Raw genomic sequence first — 16,182 nt, 5'->3', positions numbered from 1 at the left:
TGAAATGCAATAATTTGAGAAGCAACATTTGGTTAACAAAACCACACAGCTAATTTGTAATCGGTCATGAGTTTTAAATGCATCTGTTGAAAAGGACTTAATAGATTTGTTCTCTTAAGAAAAGCTAAAACTGATTCATGTATCCACTGAGGTTCAGCCATAGGGTTCAGAGTGGCAAATGTATTCCAAAGTGGCAAAGTTAGATCCAGCTGAGAGATCCAGAAGAACTGGAATTCTCAAGCAAATGCTTGAGACTCAAATTGATTTATTTTTATTTCCCTGTATGAAGTTGTGCAAGGAGAGAGTCTCATAGATACAGAATTTTAAAAAGACAGATTGCTTGGCTAAAAAAAATAATCCTGAATTTCTTTGTTGTAAATATGAGGCTTTGAGTTTTCTGTAGCACCCTGAGCTCTCTCATTTTAACTCTTCCGTTTCAGGTGAATGTGTTCCCATTGAATGTAACCAATAACATGGTGACCTGTGTTGTTTAACAGGCCATCAAGAAAACGGAGAGACCTCGCCTCTGTGGCAAACGCCACCGTGGTGATCCCCACCATCCCAGTCTCTCCCAACAACTCTGCAGCAGCAGCTGAGGGTGCAGAGGAGCAGAAACCTTTTGAGAAAGTCCTGTCCAAGGAGTCCCTGGTGATCTCGGGGCTGCGCCATTTCACCGGATACCGCATCGAGCTCCACGCCTGCAACCACGATGCTCAGGAGTCCCGGTGCAGCGTAGCAGCCTATGTCAGTGCCAGGACCATGCCAGAAGGTAAGGATCTCCCTGAGCTCTGTTTTGGGTTGGTGGCTGTTCCCAAAATGCTGCTTTTCCCATGGGAGCCAGCTGCCATATAGAGAAATTGCATAGAACCAGGGCCATCCTTGAGTCCTGATGGGAAAGGATGATGGATGAGGTTGGCAGGCTTGAATTTTGCCAAAGGTGTGAAATAAAACTTATTAATCATGAACTTGGTTCTAGCTAAGGCTGATGACATCGTTGGTCCAGTTTCCCATGAAGTGGTTGAAAAGAACACGGTGCATTTGAGGTGGCAGGAGCCAAAGGAGCCCAACGGCCTGATTGTGCTGTACGAGGTGAACTACGGACGGCTCGGGGAGACAGAGGTGAGAGTTTCTGCTTCTCCACAGCACCTCTGGAGAAGTGACTCCACCTGAAAGCCCAGGGCTGTTTAGGATTTAATAGTCCTGGTGCATACAGTGCCCTGTCCAGTCTAGTTTCCTGGTGCAGGAACCAATGGGACACAAAACTTCACTGTTGAATTTGTCTCCTCTGGAAATCTGTCTGGAATAACATCAAGAAATAATCTACCCCTGTGGTGTCCATTTGCCAAACAAGTTTAGCTGATTTTCCAACTTTCTGTATGGAATTTTTTAGAAATGTTATTGCTCTGTCTCAGGTGAAAGGACGAGAGGAAATGGCCTTAAGTTGCACCAGGGGAGGTTCAGATTAGATATTAGAAAAAAATCTTTTATAGAAAGAGTGGTCAGGCATTGAAACAAGTTGCCCAGGGAGGTGGTAGAGTCACCACCTCTGGAGGTATCTGGATGTGGCACTTGGGGACATGGTTTAGGGTTGATGATGACAGTGCTGGGTTGATGGTTGGACTTGATGACCTTGAAGGTCTCTTCCAACCTTGATATTTCTGTGATTCTGTGGCATTTAAGTTGCTTAAAGAAATTAGGAAAGCATTGAGCAGTCCACAAGCTTGTGGGAGTGCTGGTGCCTGGACAGGTGTCAGTGCCAGGGGGACAGTGCTGGTGTCAGTGCCAGGGAGAGAGCAGGACTCTCAGGTTCAGATCCAATTTCAGGGCTGAAGGCTGGTACAGCACATGGCTCTTATTCTCTGTAACATGAACTACTGCTCTGTAAAACACAAATCCAGCACAAAGCACTAAACTAGAGCAGCCCTGAGTCTGTGTGTTTGCCAACCAGAGAGGTGCTCCAAGAACCCCAGGGAGCTGTCACGGAGCTCTGGATGCTGCAGGAGCCCCAGTGGGCTTGTCAGGGAGCTCTGGATGCTGCAGGAACCCCAGGGAGCTGCCAGATGCTGCAGAGGGAGGGTGACACAGCTTCCTCCCCCTGCAGGAAGCCCATTTTTGTGTGTCTCGAAAGCACTTTGCCACCGAGCACGGCTGCAAACTCCGAGGACTTCAGCCTGGGAACTACAGTGTCCGGATCCGGGCGACCTCCCTGGCTGGAAATGGCTCGTGGACAGAACCCACCTATTTTTACGTGGCTGATTATCGTGAGTTCATTTTATTTTCAACCTCGGGGGTTTTTTGAAGAATGGGGTTTAGCAAGCAGCGCACAGAGAACTACAGGGAGTCATTAAGTATTTACCAAAGTATCTGCTTTCAAGAACCTGGAATTACTTGGAAACATGGCTTTTCTTCATGCGTTCTCGTTCTGACCAGCCCCACCATATTCTGAAATAGCTCTAGTTTTGTATTTGTCACATTTATTGTATTGAGGAAAAAACTTGGATTTTGGACCTTTGTAATGCCTCCAACTCTCTCTTTCTTTCTTAGTGAATTCTCAGCCTAATATTGCTGTTATAATCGTTCCTATTATTTTTGCCATAATAATTGCTGGAATTATTGGAGCTGCTTACGTGCTTGTGAAAAAGAGGTGAGTGCAATTTCATCTTGCTTTCACCAGAGCAACCAAAACTTACATCCAGAAGTTTTGTTGATTTGCTAGGAGTCAGTTTTTGTTTATTTTCTAATTTCCTTAATGATTGGAACATTAATTTAGCGTAGGAAATACTTTGTGCCTTTGGAAATGGGGAGAGTTTGTGTTTGCTGCATGATTTGGGAGCTTATCAAACTGCCTTCACCTGGAGTGTGTCAAAGGCTGCAAATGTACTGAAGAACTTGTGTCCTTTCCAGACAAACTGAAGGACCAACCGGACCCCTGTATGCATCCTCCAACCCTGAATACATCAGCGCCAGTGATGGTGAGAGTAACCAGGGCTTCCTGCAGGGATTGTTTTTTTCCAGTCAGTGCAGCAGGATGGGATTGGAATTGTCTTCATGGGGTTTTCTAGTCTTTTTTTAAAAGTTATACCCATAGTGTCCTGTGGCAGAGGGCAGCAAAGATGGGGAAGGGCCTTGAGGACACTGTGAGGGCACTGAGGGCACTTGGTGTGTTCAGCTGGAGAAGGCAAGACTGAGGGGAGACCTCACTGCAGTTACAACTTCCTTGGGAGGGGAAGAGGAGGGGCAGGCCCTGAGCTCTGCTCTGTGGGGACCAGGGACAGGACCCAGGGAATGGTCTGAAGTTGTGTCAGGGTTGGATATTAGAAAAAGGTTCTTCCCCCTGAGGGTGGTTGGGCATTGACCAGGCTCCCCAGGGCAGTGGGCACAGCACCAAGGCTGACAGAGCTCAAGGAGCCTTTGGATGATCCTCTCAGGCACAGGGTGTGACTCTTGGGGATGATCCTGTGCAGGGCTGAGGGTTGGATGGGATGATTCTTGTGGGTTTCTTCCAACTCAGTATGTTCTGGGATTCTGTAATCTAAGCTGCCACAGGAGCATCTTTCACAAGGTACTTGCTCAGTTCAGAAATGTTCCCCTCTGCTGCAGTTTATGTCCCTGACGAATGGGAGGTTCCACGGGACAAGATCACTCTCCTCCGAGAGCTGGGACAGGGCTCCTTTGGAATGGTGTACGAAGGAATTGCCAAGGACATAGTGAAGGGAGAGCCCGAGACCCGCGTGGCCGTGAAGACGGTGAACGAGTCCGCGAGTCTGCGCGAGCGCATCGAGTTCCTCAACGAAGCCTCTGTGATGAAAGGCTTCAGCTGCCATCATGTGGTAAGTGCTGGGTGCCTCGGCTCGTTAACACATCCCATCACACAGCTCGTCATTCTTTCAGAGCCTGACTCTCAGCTCCCCAAAGCAGCAGAGATCAAACAGAGCTGGGATCTTTCCCTGTCAGGTTCTGCAGAACACATCTGCCCAAGTCTGCTCTTTCTCAGCTCTGTTTCAGGGGGTCTTGGCCTTGTCCGGTGTGTTTAAACACAGTCTTGAGGGAGTTTCTCCCTTATTTTCCAGGTTTGCCTTCTCGGGGTGGTCTCAAAGGGACAACCCACCCTGGTGGTCATGGAGCTGATGGCACACGGGGACCTGAAAAGTTACCTCCGCTCTCTGAGACCTGAAGCTGAGGTAAAGACAGGAGAGAGGGGTCTGTTTTGCAAGAGTGACCTGATTTCAGGTTTAATACTTCTTTATTAAATGGCTTTAAGCTGAAAGAGGGTAGGTTTGATTGGATATTGGGAAGAAATTCTTCCCTGTGATGGTGGGGAGGCCCTGGCACAGGTTGCCCAGAGAAGCTGTGGCTGCCCCATCCCTGGAAGTGTCCAAGGCCAGGTGTGACAAGGCTTGGAGCAACCTGGGCTAGTGGAAGGTGTCCCTGCCCACGGCAGGGGAGTGGAACTGGATGATCTTTGAGGTCCCTTCCAACCCAAACCATTCTGTGATTCTGCAATTGATTTCTTGTAGAACAACCCTGGTCGTCCGCCCCCGACACTGAGGGAGATGATCCAGATGGCTGCAGAGATTGCAGATGGCATGGCCTACCTGAATGCCAAGAAGTTTGTTCACAGGGATCTGGCAGCTCGGAACTGTATGGTCGCAGAGGACTTCACTGTGAAAATCGGAGGTGGGTAGTGCAGGATTATAGATGATGTCTAAGGTCCCTTCCAACCCAGGCCATTTTGTGATTCTGTGATCACCAGATGATTCTGTGCATCACATTTGCTGAGAAGGCAAATAGATGAAGTCCAAAACCAGTGTGGCAAACTTGGGTGATTCTCGCTGGCCACCTTTGCAGCACTTTCTCTTTTTCTTCTCCTTGACAGAATTGAATGGATTTCAGTGAGAAAAATATCTTCTGCAGAACCAGAGCAGCTTTTCTCTGGGTGGTGAGGCCCTGGCACAGCTTTCCCAGTGAAGCTGTGGCTGCCCCACCCCTGGAAGTGTCCAAGGCTAGGTTGGATGGGGCTTGGGATAGCAGGGGGTGGGACTGGATGAGCTTTAAGGTCCCTTCCAACCCAAACCATTCCATGATTCTATGACATGAACCAGCCTGTTTCACTAGAAGGGAAATTAAACCAATCTGGCCCTTAAATCATGATTGCAGATTCAAGAGAAGGAAGTACAATTCATTATTCCCAAACCTCTATCCAAAAGCTGCCTGGATTTATCTCACTGGTCTTTGCTTCCATGAGAATTATGACAAAGAAAGTGTTTGGTACAACAAACACAGTGTCGATAATCCCATCATTAGGTCAAGTGACTTTTAAAAGTCATTTGTCTTCCACAAGAAAGGTTTTTAACCCAAACCCTTGTGGAAATAAATAAATATAACATTTAAAAATAACCCAAAACCCCACAGTGTGGTGGTTTTTCAGAGCTCTCTGGAGGTAAAGCTAAGGCAGTGGGATTTCAGGCAAAGGGAGCTCTTTTTTTCCTTGCAGAGGACAAATAATATAATGTTTAGAATAGAAACTGTCACTGAAAATTTTAACTCTGGAGTCTCTGTAGAAAAAATGCAGGGAAGGGGAAATATTTTGAACATTAATCACAAGGTGCCAGATGACTGTAGGCAGGGCCGTGGGGGGAGTTTCACCGGGTATGCGAGAACAGGGAAGGAAACATCCATCTGGATATGAGAAAAGCAGGATGGAGGGAGCTATTTAACACAACCCAATTGCTTTTCCCAGACTTTGGGATGACCAGAGACATCTATGAGACGGATTATTACCGTAAGGGAGGCAAAGGGCTGCTACCTGTGCGCTGGATGGCCCCCGAGTCACTGAAGGATGGGGTTTTCACCACCTATTCTGACGTGTGGTAAGTTGTGTGCTGCAATCCCAGATGGATTCCAGCTCAGGGGCTCACTCTTTTTAACACACATAGTTTAAACTGACTTGTTCAGAGCACAGACAAAACAAAGCCGTTGTTTTGAAACCCTCTTGTTAAAAATATAGCGCTTTTGAAGTTTGTGTTCTCCAAAATAACTCTGTCGCTTGGAGAGCTCCGGGATGTTCTGTTCTCACCAGGAGTCTTCTTTCTTTCTCAGGTCATTTGGTGTGGTCCTTTGGGAAATAAGCAGTTTGGCAGAGCAGCCATACCAGGGACTCTCCAACGAACAGGTGCTAAAGTTTGTCATGGATGGAGGATACCTGGATCAGCCAGACAACTGCCCGGAGAGGCTGTAAGTGCTGAACCAGGAACAGTCAGCGAGGCTACACTCCTGGGCCAAAGTGTGGCCAACAGAGATGGCCCCACCTGTGGTACCTCTTAACCCCTCCTTGACTGGGGAGGAGCAATATAGACTTTAGGGGAGGCACTGCCCACAGAAATTCCACTGACAGGGATTACACAGGGTGGGGAGGCCCTGGCACAGGTTGCCCAGAGAAGCTGTGGCTGCCCCATCCCTGGAAGTGTCCAAACCCAGGTTGGACAGGGCTCAGAACAACCTGGTCCGTTGGAAGGTGTCCCAGCCCATGGCAGGGGGGTGGAATGAGGTGGTCTTTAAGGTCCTTTCCAACCCAAACCATTCTAGGATTCCATGATTCTGTGACGTGAGCCAGTGTGTTTCAATGGCAGGGAAATTAAAACAGCCAAGGCCTTGCATTGTGAGTGCAGATGCAAGAGAACGAAGTACAAAGCAGAGGAAAAACTTAAAATACAGATAAGCATTGGGTCAATGGCCCAAAGAAAATGTTCTTCCTCCACTCCATGCCGGTGGATGGCAGTTGGCTCATGTCACGTGGCAGTGGTGGCCACCACCTTCATTCAGGTGGCTACAGAGGCCAGAGAGGAGCTTCTCCTTTCTCCAAGGTCTGGTGAGGTTTTCTGTGATTCTCTCCATAAATAGTGTGGAGAATTACAACTTTTTGCCACTGATTTTCACAAATGCGTTTTGTGGCTAATGAGGAGGAGAAGCAGGGGAATGCTGTGCTGAGCCATGAGCTTATTTATCCTGCCTGAAGCCATTTCATTTCTCATTGCTGCATTGAAGGGATGAGGCCAGGCTGCCTGCAAGGTCAGGGAGAAGAGATCACTGAGGGAGGCAGTGAAAAACACCTCAAAGAGGTTACAGACTGCAGCCAGACATTCCCTGTGTCGAGGTCAAGGGTTGTTCTTTGCAGCTGCTCATGATCTTTGCTGTCTGGAGGTTCCTGCATCCCAGGTCTGCCGGCACGGCCCAGGAACTCCCTGAATGGCTGCTCTCAGAGTAATTAAAAAAATCCCCTTAATGAGCATTTAACCTGAGCTAGGGCATTTGGAAAGAAGGGTGTGTCAAAAATAGTGTGGCAGCAGGACCAGGGCAGTGGTTGTCCCTCTGTACTGAGCACTGGGGAGACCACACCTCGAGTGCTGTGTCCAGTTCTGGGCCCCTCACCCTAAGAAAGACATAGAGGGGCTGGAGTGAGTCCAGGGAAGGGAATGGAGCTGGAGAAGGGGCTAGAGCACCAGGAGCAGCTGGGGGGGCTCAGCCTGGAGAAAAGGAGGCTTGGGGAGGACCTGGCTCTGCAACTCCCTGACAGGAGGGGGGAGCCGGCAGAGGTGGTGGTAGTTGGGCAAGAGGAAATGGCCTCAAGCTGTGCCAGGGGAGGGGCAGGTTGGACATCAGAAATTATTTCCTCATGGCAAGGGTGCTCAGGCATTGGAAGGGACTTCCCAGGGAGGTGGTGGAGTCCTCATTCCTGGAGGTGTCCAGAGAAGGACTGGATGTGGCACTAAGTGCTCTCAGCTGGGTGACAAGGTGGGCATTGGGTACAGGTTGGACTTGATGATCTCAGAGGTCTTTTCCAACCTAAACGATCCTGGGATTCTGTGTAAGGAGTCACACTGGAGCAGTGGTGAGGGGAAGTAGCCTTGGCTGGAAAAGAGAGTACAGATGGTAACTCGCTGGTTCTGGTAACCTCTTCCCACATCTGCTTCTGGCCAAAACAGCACTTCCAGAGTCATAAAATAAACATGTTTTGTGAGTATCCCTATGAAAAAAGCCTGCTGTGCTGGACATCTGTCTCATGGCCAGTTACAAACTCCAGTTTGAAATTCTATTTGTATTTGTAAGTTCTTTCTCCATGGTGTCTGATAACATGTGACCTCTTGCTGCAGCCTTTCTTTTGGGTGGGATGTTTACAGCACGTCTGTCCTCTGCCCAGCCTCTTATTTTCCTTGAAATTTTAGGAGCTTTGTTGTCTTTCAGGCTGAGTTAAAATTAAAATAGAATTAATTAAAAAGCTATGACCTGGCTGTAAGGGCATGCACATGCACACACACAGAGTCTGTGAACCACAGCCCTGTTTCCTTCGGAAGCCAAGTTAAGAACAATTGAAGGAATTGGAAGGAATTTTTGATCTAGACAGAAACAAAGAAAAAGGACTGTCAGGATCTACAGGCAGTGTAGAGGCTGGAAAGAAAACAAACAGCTCGGGGTGTCAGAGGGTGGGTGGTCTGCCATGGATACCAGCCTTGGTTGGTACATGGAATTGTCACTTCCTACCCCTGACTCTGGTTCTCCTGCTCCAGGCACAACCTGATGCAGATGTGCTGGCAGTACAACCCGAAAATGCGGCCCACCTTCATCGAGATCATCGAGATGCTGAAGGAGGACTTGCACCCCAGCTTCCACGAGGTCTCCTTCTTCTACAGCGAGGAAAACAAACCTCTGGAGACGGAGGAGTACGAGATGGACTTTGAGAACATGGAGAGCATTCCCCTTGACCCCTCCTCGTACTCCCAGAGGGACAAAGCGCTGGGGAGGGACAATGGACCCTCCATGGCCCTCAAGGGGAACTATGAGGAGCACATACCTTACACTCACATGAACGGTGGCAAGAAAAACGGGCGGATTCTCTCTATGCCCAGGTCAAGTCCTTCCTAACACTTCCTGTTGGGCCCCAGGGTTCTGTCTGCTTTTCCCCCCCCTCCACAAATCTCAGGACTCTTGTTATTGCTGCCACAGTGTATGACACACATCTACAAACTCTTCAGATTTTTAATATTTTATTTTTTTTTTTTTTGCCAAGTTGACTGGTTGTCAGTGGACTTATCTGTGAACATAAATGGAAGAGGTTTCCATGGCTGCTGTCCCTTCTGTAACCATGGTTTCACAACAGGAAGCAACTGTGTGAGCTAAACTGAAGGAGAAGCATCTGCATTTGCCAATAGAAGACGTGAAGCTTGCTGGTGTCTGAGCTACAGCCTCACAGTGTGGAACAAACCTTCTGCAGGACAAAAGCATTTCCAGTAGAATTCCAGGCTTTCAGGCAGACTCTCCGCTACAGCTGAAGGATTCAACACCTCAGTCGGATGCGCCAGATCCTCAGATTGACCAATAGCTGCTGCTTTCATCCTTTTTCAAGGGGTTAAGTCCCAGGGGTGCGTGCGTGGGCGTGTGTGCAGTATATCTGTGTGGGGTGGAACCTATAGCAAAATAGACACTTCTGGTTTTGTACACAAGTGACAATGCTTTCAGGCACATGGTGGGACTCTTGGGGTATCCTGCACAGGGTCAGGAGTTGGACTCAATGATCCTGAAGGGTCCCTTCCAACTCAGTTGTTCTGTGTTCTCACAGGAGCTTTCCTCTTCTCGGAAGTGTGTACTTATCTTTTTTCCCGTTTCCCTGGAGGGACTGAATCCTAAACAGATTATTTTTATACCGAGGACTCTTGGGAGTAGGTTTTCTCTCATTCACGAATGAAGAAAACGTGCTGGGAGCCAAAGGAGCAGAAATCTGAGATTTGTGGGTACTTTTAAGACCAAACGGAGTAGGAGTCCCCTGACCTGAGACACGGAGTTTTCTGTCCTTACAGCATTGAGTATATATATTGTTTGTTGTAACATATTTAAAGATGTCTTTAGTTTAAATCTTAACTTCATATAAATTATTGACTGTTTATGATCCTTTCGAGGAAGGGAGAGTTTGGGGGATTGTTTGGTCTTAAAGTGGTCCAAAGATTTCAGAACGAACTAATTTTAGCCTCGGAGGAGCGATGAAGCACATGTTAAGTTCATACTTGACAAGGCTTTGTAATAGTTCCGTGATTTATACAACGCAGTCAGCTGGCTCCAGTCGAAGCCTGAATTTGGGCATTGGGAGCTGAAGGACACCAGAACATCCCAGCCCTGATCCTGCTCCTCCCTCGCTTTGCCTTCTGTGCCACAGATGGAGCTGGCAGGAGAGGACAAGCACGAACTGCAGCCGAGAAAGGGACACAATGTGAAGGGGGGAGCACAAGGCTCTGGGCTCTGCACATGTAGCAGAAGCTGGAAGTGACTGTGGTTTGCTGCCTGTCCGTGCTTGCAGGTGTCCAGCTTTGTGTTCCCTGAGATCTCTGCTGCAGAATTCCTGGGATGCAGCATTTCGGCTCTTTGGGATGTCAGCTTTGGCCTTCTGGACTGTGCTTTGTTGTGCTGTTGTTTGCATAAAGGCAAAGGTGATTGATTAGCAAACTATGTTAGAGGATAATTGTGGAACTACATGTGTCTCGTGGTGTGGAGGGAGCGAGTCCAGCTGGAGAAGGGCGGAAGCAGGAGATGAAGATGATGATGATGATGGATGTTGCAGGCCCGTGTCAGACAGGAGATGATTTAAAAGCGGGGAGAGATGCTCAGTCCTCCACTTCTCCACTTCTGGAGAAGTCCAAGACCCATTTTGTGCTCTCTGCCAGGAGAAAATGAGGCGCCCTGGCCTGGGGAGAGCAGGGAAGCTTAGCTGGTGTGTGGGTTTTGATTCCAGCCCAGGCAGAGCTGTTGTTGTAAGCCAAGGAGAGGGGCTGCTGGAATGCCTAGGGAAGCACCTCTCCCAGCCCACACCGGTGGGCGCAGCCTCGAGGGGCAATGACGGACTCTGGGCCCTTTGTCAGGCCCTTTGCTGCTGGAGGCTGCTCAGTGCAGACCCAGGTGGAGGGCACAGCTTGCTCAAAAATTTTGGGTGGAAAACACAGTCCAGACATGGGTGAGAACCTCTGGATTTCAAAAGGCCTTGTTTACATTTCTTCTGCTTTACAAAGTCGTAACTGTTTAGCAGCTCTATACTACACTGCAGGAAAGAAGACATATTCTCACACTTTTCTAAGGAAGAGAAGCTTTTCTTATTAGAATTTTTTTATTTATTTTAATATATAAAACACTGTAAAAAAAAAAGCAACAAACAATTTGTTTTCTTAAACACACAGAACATGTAAATTTGTATCCGTAAAATCTTGGCAGGTGGATGTGGTGGGATTATTTTTGTCCTGTTCTGGTGCAGTCTACCTCAGTGTTTCTTAAGGATATTTTTAATACTACGCACCTCTAAACCTGTTTAAATATTTTGGTCTGGACCTATTGTGGATCAGGGAAAATCAGTATCAGCTGATTCCAATACCAGGGACCATTCATGAAGGGAATGGGAAAGAGAACAGTTCGTCACTGTTGATCCCTAATCTGAGCAGTAGTGACAATGAACCCATTTTCAAATTTGGATCTGATCTTGTCCTATTAGTTCTGTTGTGATTTTTAAAAAACAGCACAACAAAAGAGCCATTTAAATGTTTGGACTGTAGTGAACTCATGACCTGAAAGAAGCAGGCTGCTTCCTCCTGGAGCAGCATGTGCCAGCATGGAGTGGGGACTGGGACCAGCCCTTGCTCTTGGGGTTGGATTGGGGTGTCTTGGTCCTGCTAGTGACCTCCTGAAATAAATCTTTCCCAGCACACCCTTGCTTTGATAACATTTCCAGTGGCAGTGATCATAACTGTGGAAAGAGAAGCTCTTTTATCTAAAGGAATATTGGAACCTCGTATTGGGTCTGGCTTTTCCACGTTGTTGATACTGGTTGTCCCTGTGAGTACACATGGTTTGCAACACTCAGATCACTGAACCAGGGAGCATGTGTTGCTCCATGGAAAGAGTCCATTCCCATGGCTCATCTTCCCTCTGCACCAAACGGAGCAGTTGTTTGTACCCAGCACTGTGTGTAAAGATTCCTCTGGTCATCCTTCCTACCTTGTGCCCGGAGTGTGGAGAGGTGTGTGGTACCAGTGGGGGAGGGTGTCGTGTTTCTCCTTTTTAAAAACAAATAACACTAGTAGTTGCTGCTCGTGGCTGTTCCTGATCACACTCAGCTGTAGAATTAGGAAGAATAAAATCACCCATAAAGCCCAGCTCTCACTGCTGGAAGATCCTTACTCAGCCCACAGCCAACACTTTGGTCTCTGCAGCTGGAAGATCCTTACCCCAGGGATGCCTCAATCCTTCCTTGGATCTCACTGATTCCTGCTCAGAGACATGAGGACTTTATACAAGTGGAGACTGCATGTGCCAGATGAAAGCTCTGAGCTGTGAGCACCCCCAGCCTGGGCAGGGGCATTGGGCTGAGCCTTTCTTGGGGGGAGCTGCTGCTTTTGCTCCAGCCAGATCCTTATGGGGCGAGAATTCCCAGCTGCAGTGGAATCACAACATTCACTGCTGCTGTTCAGGAGGAGCAGGAGAGCAGGTGGGATGGCTGGAGGAGGGCAACCAGCATCAGCAAGTGGGAAGCTCTTTCTTTCCTTGCATTAGTATTTACTGGAGGGTTGGCTCCTGCCCTTTGTGTGCAGAGAACGTCTCACTCGCAGCACAAAAGACTCTTCAGCCTGTCCAGGAGCAACTGGAGCCTCCTGGACACAATCTGGCATCCCCGCATAGACAGAAATTCACTCTGTGGTGAATCATGAGGAGCAAGAAACAGCTTTCTGTGCTCTGCTGAGCTTTCACTGAGAAAATGTCTGAAGTGTGAGGCTGGAGGTTTCTCAGAAAGGTTTCCACATAAATTCAATTGCCACTTCCTGAATGACTCTTGCCAATCTGGAACTTCTCTTGCAGGCCAGTGCAGTGCTGCAAAACTTGGCTGCCAGGTTAGGAACGTGTCTGTCTTGGCTGCTTGTAAATACTCTATTGTGTTGTAAAATAGAAGAGCTAAAACTCTGTGCCAGCACTGGGTTGGGAAAAGTGATGGGAACTAGACCACACTGCAAGGATGATTGTAAAGCAGCTGTGTGGATGTGGAAGAGGCTGCTTTTAGGTTGCTAAAGGGTACTCTTAATTTATGGGTAGTTTATCTCTTTCCTCCTAAATTTGTATTATAGCGATGGGACACTTTGCTTAATTTTAGTATGTTGCATATAATGTTGGGAAACAAAAAATCTCAAAGTTGCTTCTTGTGTTACTGAGCTGACTGTGATGAAGGCAAGTAGGAAATGACAGGAGCCAGAAGGGTGCTGAGCCTCTGTTTTAGGGGAGGGAGGGAGGCAGTCAAGTTCCCTCTCAACACCACTGTGACACAGAGACAGACCCTGAGGTCCCCCAGGCCCTTCGCTGCAAGTGGCGATTCCTGCTACCAAGACTGGAACCTTGTTTTTACAAGTCAGAAAGTCAAATATCTTTGTGCCATAAAACCTTACTCTCACGGCTGTGCTAGGTGCTCCCATGATCCGTGCAGGATTGGTTCCGAGCCTGGAGTGAGCCAGGAACTGCAGATAAACCCTGTGATCTTCTTGCTGTGCCCTCGGAGGACGTGCAGGCACCCCGGTCCCTCCGAAAGAGCCCCTCCTGTGTGTGTGGTCCAGGGAAAGGAACTGTCAAATGGATTGTAATCAAGAAATAAGTTACTTCATGAAATTTGAAATAAGATTAGTTTGGTTATTTGTATGAATTTAATGGAATTTGGCCTTTTTATTACCTTCTGCTTGACTCTGTGTTCCCTCTGCTTGGATTCCGTCTGTGAGTGTCGGTGTAAGGCCTTGACGTGTTCAGCCTCGTTACAAGCATCACAAGAGTGAAGCCAATCATCCAGTTGACTTCTGGAGGAACCTGACTGTTGAAAAACAACTCTAAAGTTACCGTTTTTAGCAAATCTGCTGTCATTAAATGTGTATTTCTTTTTAAAATGAATTTGCTTGTCCTTCTTGGAAGGAAGCACTTATTCTTGCAGTTTGGGCAAATTCACTGCAGCACAATGTAAGCTGTAAGGGGACAGGTAGAGAAATGACTTTTTAAATATTGTATAATAAAGTTAGTATTAACTCCTATGGCGTTATTATTTTTTTGCCAACAGGCAATCGGCAAAAAATTCTGTTCCTGGTGGTGGTTTTTTTCCCAGTCCAGGTTCCAACTGGTGGGATTCAAATAGTTTCTTTTCTCAGCCCTGAAGGTCCCTTGGGAGCAGGTGGCTGGGAAGACTTGGGATAGTCCTGGCAGCTAAAGAGGAACCGCCAGTGGAGGTTCCCGCCAGTGGGCACAGATGCTCTTGCTTAGCTGAGCCCCGGCCCCTGGTAAGTCCCAGCAGCACCAGTAAATCTTGAGCTTAGGACTAATTACCTGAGAACTCCGAGCTGGACTCGACGCCAAAGCTCTGTTAATTCAGACTCTCCCGGAAGGATTCCAATGCTTCCACCATCTCTGCTTCCAAGGGCTTCTCCTGTGACAAAAACTGATGGAGAATTTTAGAAAGGCCACCTCTAAATCTGGAAAAGTAAGAGTGTTCTTTAAACAGGGAAAGCATTACCTTTGGCTTAAGTTTGGGGAATGATTTTATTCTTGGAGTATCAGAACTGGTTTGTGTTTTAGGACCCGCATGGATGGGGGAACTGGGCATCGGCTTCATCAAACACAGCCCAGAGCAAATGCTCTTTGCTTGCACTTAAATAAGCCACAGTTTCATGTTAAATTATATTCTGTGAGGCCTTGGGGTTTTTTTATTTTCTTTCCCAGTTTATTCTTGCTGCTTCCACCTTTCCCTCTGCATATTTAAGGTTCCAGAATACAAATACTACTGCAGATACCTCTCCTTTGAAATAAAGGATCAAATGTGCCACAATTTATTCTTTTTTAAAAAGGAAGAGAAAGGAAAACCTTCCCCCTTGATTTATTTTTTCAATCTTTTCATATCTAAGAGCCAAGCAGTGACATGTACAGAAAATATCTTTGAATATTGAGGAAAAAAATTCTTGCTGTGTCAGAGTATTGAACAATTAACTGTTTATATTAAAATTATGAATAAATTATCCGAGAATAACTGTTCCTTTTGTCTGCTGTCTGTGCAGCACCTGAAGGCTGCTTTGCCATAGGGAAAGCACTAAATTAATACCTTGGAATAAGCCCCAATAAACCCGAATAACATAGGCATGTGGTGTGAAGGCAGTGCAATTCTCCTTGATGGACCATGCCCTCATCCCAGGGTTCTCAGCAGCTTGATGCCATCGGGTGGACATTGGTACTGGGGTCCTTCTGCCTGATACATCAAGAGCTGTGGCTCTGTGATGTAATTGTTATTTTCTGTGCATGGACCAAGTCTTCCTTCCTCAGAGGGGGACAAACTCCTCACAGGCAGATTTAAAGCATAGAAGTCAGAGGATCAGCTTCACCCCCGTCCTGGGGAGGAGCTGCTGTAATGGAATGTGCACCAGGAACCTCCTGTCTCACCTCCCATCGTGCCCAGGCCCCTTCTGGTGTGTCAAATCTTTCTAATTTAGACCTGGTTTTGTTTCAACAAAGCCAAGATTTCCCTCCTGTTCAGCTGCACCAACGAGGTGAGGGACTTGCTCTTCTTATCTGCTTACTGAAGATGTCCTGCTTGCCTTCCCTTCAGTGACATCACTCAGGTGGGATTGCTGTGGCCATTTCAGCAGGAGCAGGAGCTGCTGCTGGTGCCAGCTCCTCGTGGGGCTGCCAGCCAGGTGGTGTGGTGCAGCCAAGCATCTGGTGGAGTCAATATGATGGCTTAGTATTTCCTGCCCCGTGACTCCATCCAGCCACAGTGTGGTTTGCTGAGCTCCTCCCTGACAGCTGCTCTGGCCCTGGCTCTTCCTGCCTCAGCCCTGCTCATGCTCTTTCCTTGCCCAGCCTTGGAGTCTGCTTTGGACACATGTGGAGCTCTGCTCCCTGACTTGCCCCTCAAGAGGATACAGGGAGTTGTACACCCACGCAATGAGTTGCTATAAAAGCAAGTAGCGCGATTTTGCAAAAACACTTCCATGGGTGGTGACTCCACCACCTCCCTGGGCAGCCCCTTCCAATGCCTGGCAACCCTTTCAGTGAAGAAATTTCTTCTGATGTCCAGCCTGAACCTCTCCTGGCACAGTTTGAGGCCATTTCCTCTTGTCCTGTCCCTTGTTCCCTGGG

The 16,182-nt window shown here is 47.8% G+C and overlaps 1 protein-coding gene across 1 annotated transcript in view; it reads left to right on the top strand.

Annotated features, from left to right (window-relative positions):
- Positions 1–14,090, top strand: part of INSR (insulin receptor) — a 49,965-nt gene extending 35,875 nt beyond the window's left edge. Inside the window, exons 10-20 of the mRNA XM_008934027.3 lie at positions 498–769; positions 977–1,119; positions 2,102–2,261; positions 2,545–2,644; positions 2,905–2,972; positions 3,601–3,830; positions 4,071–4,181; positions 4,518–4,677; positions 5,741–5,870; positions 6,100–6,234; positions 8,565–14,090. Coding sequence (XP_008932275.2) covers positions 498–769; positions 977–1,119; positions 2,102–2,261; positions 2,545–2,644; positions 2,905–2,972; positions 3,601–3,830; positions 4,071–4,181; positions 4,518–4,677; positions 5,741–5,870; positions 6,100–6,234; positions 8,565–8,919 — 1,864 coding nt within the window. The 3' untranslated portion in view covers positions 8,920–14,090. The remainder of the gene's footprint in view (positions 1–497; positions 770–976; positions 1,120–2,101; positions 2,262–2,544; positions 2,645–2,904; positions 2,973–3,600; positions 3,831–4,070; positions 4,182–4,517; positions 4,678–5,740; positions 5,871–6,099; positions 6,235–8,564) is intronic.
- Positions 14,091–16,182: the final 2,092 nt, after the last annotated feature.

This window comes from Manacus vitellinus, unplaced genomic scaffold, assembly GCF_001715985.3.
Source record: "Manacus vitellinus isolate BGI_N305 unplaced genomic scaffold, ASM171598v3 scaffold_107_pilon, whole genome shotgun sequence".
Taxonomy (NCBI): Eukaryota; Metazoa; Chordata; class Aves; order Passeriformes; family Pipridae; genus Manacus; species Manacus vitellinus.
Note: the sequence above shows the minus strand (reverse complement) of the source record. Positions and strands in the feature narration are given on the sequence as shown.